The sequence below is a fragment of the Penaeus monodon genome, chromosome 2, assembly GCF_015228065.2.
Source record: "Penaeus monodon isolate SGIC_2016 chromosome 2, NSTDA_Pmon_1, whole genome shotgun sequence".
In the NCBI taxonomy this organism is placed as follows: domain Eukaryota; kingdom Metazoa; phylum Arthropoda; class Malacostraca; order Decapoda; family Penaeidae; genus Penaeus; species Penaeus monodon.
Window position 1 is genome coordinate 3,519,299 of NC_051387.1, and position 7,500 is coordinate 3,526,798.

The window sequence follows — 7,500 nt, forward strand, 5'->3', positions numbered from 1 at the left end:
AACACCTCTTTGTTGTTTTGTTTTGTTTCGTTTTTTATGAGCGCGTTGAAATGAGAGAACATCTGTAACTGCTTGTAAATGGAGGCAAAAAGAAGAAGAAGAAGAGGAGGAGGAGGAGGAGGGAGAGAAGAAGAAGGAAAGAAGAAGAAGAAGAAGAAGAAGAAGAAGAAGAAAAAGAAGAGGAAGAAGAAGAGGAAGAAGAAGACCTGTCACCGCTCATGGCTGACGGAGAGGACGCCTGTTACCGCCCGTGTCCGAGGGGGAAGGTATCTGCCACCGCCTGCTATTTTCCGCCGTTGTTCTGGTCCTGGGTGGAGGGCGTCCGTTCCTGTCTGTGCTTTCGGGGAGAGAACGGCTACTTCTGTGCGGCTGAGAGGGAAGAACAGGTTATACAAGTGTTAGGAGAACGTGTCTTTCCCTCTCGGGCTCGTAGAAGAAAGGGAAGGAGCGGGGGTTATCGTAGGAGGGAGATAAAGGCAGTGAGACTTTAACCACGAGAAAGACGGACAGACAGAAAGACAGACAGACAGAAAGACAGACAGACAGAAAGACAGACAGACAGAAAGACAGACGCAGACAGACACGGACAGAGAAAGAAGCGAGAAAAAATATCCCCTCTAATTTCCGCTTTAATTTGGGTAGATCATTTCCGCGATGATTTAATCCGCGTATTTATATTGTTATCGTGTTTTGAAATTATCGTTTGTGCGTTTGTGGGCCGGAATGCGCGCAATTTCGCCCACCTGGGGCTCGGGGCGGCGCTGAAGTGTTGTCAGAATCCGTGCTGTGTTTTTCTCTTCTTTTCTTGCTTCTTTCTCTCTCTTTTCCTTGGTTTCTTTTCCTCTTCGCCTGCTTGGCCATCTGCTTGTTCTCTTTTCCTTCTCGCGTGAGATGCTTGTTGTCATTGCGAACTGGGCCGGTTGTGGTGCAGCTTGCTTGAGATTTTTCTGTTTTTCCTGATAAATTTGTTGAATATTATGCGTTCCTGGGTATGTTGATTATTTCGATTTTTTCGGAACATTTAATTTTCCCCGGTTTAAAAGTTAGAGCATCCACATAGTTGAAGGAAAAAAACAACAGCTTTAGACCAGCCATGACAAATTCACGCTAAACATACCCGTGACGGTTAATACCATTCATATTTAGGTAATTTTGATTATCCGCACGCCGCTCGTATTTTGTGACATCATTGCTTGGTAGTTTGTTTTGGCACTGTGCCTCGAAGGAGTGAGTCAGTGGCTGGGTTTTTTCCACCAAGGTGCCATGTCGACTACAATTTCAGGATGGAATCTGGATTTCGGTTGACGGGAAGCACTAATCTCGTTACTCTGTTTGTCTAAAAATAAGGGCGTTTAAAGATGGCGTTCCTTCTCCCGCCAAAGAGGGCTAATTGATGAAACTAAAAAAAAAATAGATTAATGAGTAAATAGATAAATAATAAAACGGGCAATCAATATGTCAGAAATTAAACTGTTTGACAAGAGCTGTTGTCGTGTGTGGCAACTCTGTGTCTTGTAGGTTGGTTTACGCCTTCTTGTAGGACTCGGGAGGAAGCGGCGCCTTTCGGAGGGGCACGGCGCGGCTTAGAACATAGTGCCACTTGACTCAGAGTGCCAAGTAGGACACCAGTGCCATGTAGGTCTGCATCATGAATCAGTCCCCGTGCGTGTCCTGCCCGGCCTTGCCCACGCAGTAAGGTCGACGCTCCTTCCTGTGCCCGTGAATAGCCGTACTGGGCCTGGTTTGCGTGTGGATGGGTGGGGGGGTGCGTTTGTATATCTGTTTTGACATTGTTCGTGATGAAATGATCCATTTGGCACCCTACGCTTGCTGTTCGTGCTACTGCGTCTTATATGTCTTTACCCCCCTCTCCCCTCCCCCGGGCATGGCACTCCTAGTCTTCGTTGCTGTTTGTTGTGTTGTCGTGCTGCGTCTTACCAGGATTTTTATCCCCCCTCCCCTCCTCCCCCTCCTCCGCGTGTGAAAGTGCTTGCACTCTTCTTCCGTTTACGTCATTCTCTCTGCGCTCTCCCGCTCGCTCGCTCTCGTATCTGCATTTATCTCGTTATGGTTAGTACACGCTATCACATTGCTTCCAGTTCTGGGCTCCTCTCCTCGCTCTCTCCGCTCGCTCCTCTCTCTCTCTCTCTATCTCCTCTCTATCTTCTCCCTCTTCCATTTTCTCGTCTTCTGTCCTCCCTCTCTCTCTCCTCTCTCCTCTCTCTCTCTCTCCTCTCTCTCTCTCTCTCTCTCTCTCTCTCTCATTCTCTTTCTCATAAGTCGCGGTAAGAGTTGCTTGTCATTCCGCCCTTGACTGCGTATCTACCGGTTTAGCCGCGAATGTTGAAAAGTGTCTCCGGTTTGTCCGTTATGGTGTCTGCAGTCGTATGTGAATGTGTGGGACGGTAGATATAGGTGATGATGTAGATAAAGGCAGAGAGAGGGAAAGGGAGAGGAAGAGAGAGAGAGGGAGAGGGAGGGAGGGAGGGAGAGAGAGGGAGAGGGAGAGGGATAGAGTGAGGGAGAGAGAGAAAAGAGAGGAGAACGAGAGAGAGAGAGAGAGAGAGAGAGAGAGAGAGAGAGAGAGAGAGAGAGAGAGAGAGAGAAGAGACCGAGAGCGAGAGCGAGAAAGGGGGGGGGGGGACATTCTGCATTCATGGCAAACCTTTGACACAATTGTTGTTTTCATGTCCATAGTGACAGCAGCCATTATTGTGACACGTCCGGGGGACAAAGCTCATATCAGGTGTTTTTTTTTAAATAGCGACACACAAACTGTCTTTAGCGATAAGGACGTAGTGTGGTAGTTAGGCAAGTAAAGCAAGGGCGCTGACGAACTTGGCTTTAGACTGCACTAAATGTTCTCAGAAATAGATTTGGTGTATTTCATCTTTATTCCAGGAGCGAGGGAAGGTGTAGCCTTTATTTTTTCATATTTGGTGTTTGTGTGTTTTCTTGCTTTTCCTGTGTATTTGGGATTTTTCCTGAAATATTTAATGAGAAGCTAATTGGTCTCTCTATTTGACGGTTTCTCTCCCTCTCTATGTGTCTCTCTTTTTTTCTCTCTCATTTTTTCTCTTTTTCTCTTTTTTCACTCTCTCTTTTTTCACTCTTTTTCTCTTTTTTCACTCTTCTCTCTCTTCTCCCCCTTTTTTCCCCCCTTTCTCTTTCCTCCTTTTCTTTTCCTTTTTTCCCCTTCTCCTCTTCTCTCTCTTCCCCCTCCTCTCCTCTCTTCTCTCCTTCCCCTCTCTCTCCCCCTTCTTTTTCTCTCCCTTCCCCCCCCCCCTCTCCTTTTCCTCTCTCTCTCTCTCTCCTTCTCTCTCCTCTTTCCATCTTCTTTTCTTTTCCCTTTTTTTCCCCTCTCCCCTCTCCTCCCCCTCTTTTCCCCCCTTTTCCCCCCTTTTCCCTTTTTTTTCTCTCTCTTCTCCTTCTCCCCCCTCCTTTTCCCCCCCCTCTCTCTCCTCTCTTCTTCCTTCCCTTCTTCTCTCCCCCTCCCTCCCCCCCTCTCCCCCCTCTTCCCCCCCTCTTCCTCCTTCCTCCTCCTTTTCCTCCTCTCTCTTTCTCCCCTCTTCCCCCTCTCTTCTCTCCCTCTCCTCTTTCTTCTTCCTCTTCCTCCTTCTCTCTCCTCCTTTTTCTCTTTCCTTTCCCTTTTCCTTTTTTTTTCTCTCTCCCCCTTTTCCCTTTTCCTTCTCTCTTTCCCCCCTCTTCTCTTTTTTTCCCCTCCCCCCCGCTCTTTTTCTTCTCTCTCTCCCCTCTCTTTCTCTTCCCCTCTTTTTTTTTTCCCCCCCCCCCCTCTCTTCTCTCTCTCTTTTCCCCCCTTTTTCCCCCTCCCCCCTTCTCTTCTCTCTTTCCTTTCTCTCTCTCTCCTCTCTCTCTCTCTCTTTTCTCTCCTCCTCTCTTCTCTCTCTCTCTCTTCTCTCTCTCTCTCTCTCTCCTCTCTCTCTCTCTCTCTCTCTCTCTGCATACATATATACATCACTTACACACACACACACATGCACACACACACACACACACACACACACACACACACACACACACACACACACACACACACACACACACACACACACACACACACACACACACACACACACATGCACATGCACCATTTTCCAGCTAGAAAAATATGTTTTGAAGTTTAGTAAACAATAAGTAGTCATGATCAATAAAGGTCTTTTCTGTTCTTGTTACATCTGTGTGTGGAGGGGAAGGGGGGGGGTGTATATATGAGGGGAAGGGAACCCCAAGTCAACTTATGCCTCAGGCCATTATTATGCTTAGTTTGGCATTGCAAAGATGAGCTTTACAAGTCTAGTCAAAGCAGAATGTAGTTGTTGCATGGAAATGAAAATCACATCACCTGAGAGAGCAAGGGAAGGTGAGCGAATGGAGGAGTAAATCAGTGGGCGTGTTTGCGTATGGATGTAGGTGGGTAGATAAGGGTGCTCACGTGGATGTATGATATTGTTCATTAGATATAGCATTATGTCTTCTATATATACTTGTGTGTAAGACTGGTAGCTTTATTACAGATTGTAGAAAGTACTTTTGTTCTCAAGAGGCAACAGTTTTACTTCTGCATGTATTAGTGTTTCTTTTTATGTAATGAATTGTGTTTATATTAGTAAATACAGTAGATAAATTATACCCCATATAAACCAGATGTGTGTGAAAGAAATTTCATATGATTATTTTGCAGCAGTATAAAGACAGATAATGTTTTGTTTCAGGTGGGCGGAGGTGCCGACATGGGAAACAAAGTGGGGGGCCAGAGTCAGTCGGAGGAGGAGACGGAAGTGGTTGTCCCTGCGGCCCGTGTGCCTCCTCTCTCAGCTCATCCAGGTGAGTCTCCATTCTGTAACTTTTGTTTTTGAAATGGTCCAGTTCCTGCACCTTTCACACTTATAGGCACTTTGTAATTAGCCTTGTTCCAGTCTTGTCACCTTTGAAGAATTCTAAATTATGGTAAAACCTTCTGGTTCACAACATTTTATGTCTCTTTATAGTGTGTTATCATAGCATAGCTGTTTGTAATTGGAGTCTACAAAGATAGATATCAAGACATGTTACTATATTATGCATAATTACTCATAAAGAGGTAAATAAAGATAATTGGCTATTTATTTGGTGATACACTCTGTCACAAATGCCCTACAGGTGAGAGGGGAAAGGAGAAATGAATCTAATGTTATTTAATATGAATTGTTTGTTGATAGTCAGGCCTTCTGAGAACCTGAGGACCCATTGGAGAATTATATGATCTATATAACAAGCTCTTTGGTTGTGATTTGGTTGTGAATGTTTTCTCTATATTAGAGAAATAGATATAGTTTTATATTACAATTTTTATGTTCATATGTTATCATAATGAACTTAGAACAGCTTTCATCTGTACAGTTAGTTATCTCAGATGTAATTATTTTATTTTATAGTTATGTAATAAGATAGAACTGGATTATTTATTAAAATAATGGTGAATTAAGCTGTTGGAGTTGTCAGTATGAGTAGAGGCAGTTCCTTTAGGCAAAATTGATGTAAAAAGATTTCTTGTCTGAAATTTAATCATTGATAATGAATAGTGGTTAAATGTTGCAAACTGACAGCTTTGGAATATGCTGTTTCAATTAATCCAAGAATTTGTCATTAAGTGCGAGGAACTAGGAAAAAGTCAAACATGCTGGTATAGTAGATACATCAGGTAGGGAACACTCATTAATTCTATAAATCTTCATTTACCAGAGATACATTGAAGATGTATTAACAGTTAGATTCTTTTTGCCTTTTCAGGTGGAGCGCCAGGCACCAGCAGGTCGGTGTCTGTAGAGAATGGAGAAGAAGGAGAACTGGAGGTTGAGCTTCCTCCTCCCATGAAGGTGATGAACCAACCCATGACTGCCGTGGCTGCCCAGGTGGCACCCGGTGCCAACACAGCAGCCTCAGGTCCACCTCACTCTCCATTAGACAACATCTTGCCCGATGTCACCAACAGGGTAAGTGTTTTCACGTGTATGGTCTCTTTTATGGTAACTGGATGATACGCAGAGCTTGTCCCAGGTCATGATGTGGGGAGAATGACCGTGTTGTTTCATATGCTGTGGGGATAAGTAGCCATCTCATTGATAGCTAGAGGCTTTCACTCAGGTGTCTTGTTTAATGTTGAAAAGGGTAAAGGATGTTGTTTAACACTGCATGTATTTGTGGAATTCTGTTTACAATTTGTATATTTGATTGTACCCAGAATATGGATGGGATTTTTTTTTTCTTTTTTTCTTTTTTCTGAAGCACAGGTTAATGTCAAAGGTGCTGTTCTGTCAGGATGGTAGTTAGCTAAAGGACAGTAGATTTAATTTTTCTAACACAGAGACATTGTTCCCTACTTGGAGTGTGATAAAGTATGTCAACAAAGATGTCAAGGGTAAAGGGTAAGGAAAACAAAGGAAAAGAAATTGATTTATTGTAATACAAGAGAATAAGATGTTTGTATTCAGAACACTTCAATTCATTCACTGTTTTTAAGATAGATACTTTGGTAGATGTGCATTTGTGAAAGAATGGACTTTCCATTTTATGTTAATATTTTAATATTATAAAAGTGAGATTGAAAGTCAGTAAGCCTGCTTTGAAATTTCATCAATATTACTGTGATTTATGATTAAAGAAACAAATAATAAAACTGATTATAATTAATAAGTGGGTGAAAATATAAACAAAACAAATAAATGGATGATTCTCGCTGACTGATACAGACTTGGAGAACCATGGTTATCATAAGTCAGTGTTCTGCTTATGTTTGGAGAGTGCAGGATGATCAGTGAGGTCATCCTGCTTGCCTGTTGAAGTTGCATATATGGATAGGTTAATAATGCTTCAAAACATTCCACAAGCTTTTGATATGGTTTCTCTCAATGTTGATGTGTTTGAACTATAGAAGTGGAGTCTTGGTTATTTTGGGAGCTGAGGTTGTGGTTTCTTAGTACAAAAAGTAGTGGTTTATCTATAGACTATGTGGATTATAATGTAATTTTTATACTTAATGCAAATTTGACGCTCACTGTCACCAGAAGTGATATATGACGATGGGTGATTGTATATGCTGCACAGTAAAATAACTGAATTCCTGGTTGATATGCAAATCAGGTGATGATGATAATGAAGGTCAGGATTAAGGATTGGTGGTGATGGTGGCAAGTGATTGACAATGCTGATGCATCGCTTAAGCGGGAAGGAGTGTTTGGGCTTGCAGTGCCTGTGGAAATGCAAGTTGGCATTCTTGCTTGAGGGTGTGGGTGCTTTACACAACGTCTTCCTCCACAGTCTTCAAGTGTGTCCCTGAAAGCGGCGGAGGGCAGCACCACGGACCTGGCCACAGAAATAGAGAACATTGTAAAAGAAAAGATGGTGAGAGTCGAGGCCCATCAGGAGTGTGCATGCGGCAGAGAGTTGTGCATGGTCACTTTTGCAACATGTAGCTAACCAAGAGCATAGTCCAGTGCATTA

General features: G+C 43.3%; 1 protein-coding gene across 1 annotated transcript in view; it reads left to right on the forward strand.

Annotated features, from left to right (window-relative positions):
- Positions 1-7,500, forward strand: part of LOC119580185 (triple functional domain protein-like) — a gene marked incomplete in the record, with an annotated part of 172,916 nt that overhangs the window by 144,587 nt on the left and 20,829 nt on the right. Inside the window, 3 exon segments of the mRNA XM_037928184.1 lie at positions 4,734-4,845; positions 5,791-5,993; positions 7,318-7,401. Of these exon segments, the coding sequence (XP_037784112.1) occupies positions 4,734-4,845; positions 5,791-5,993; positions 7,318-7,401 (399 nt within the window).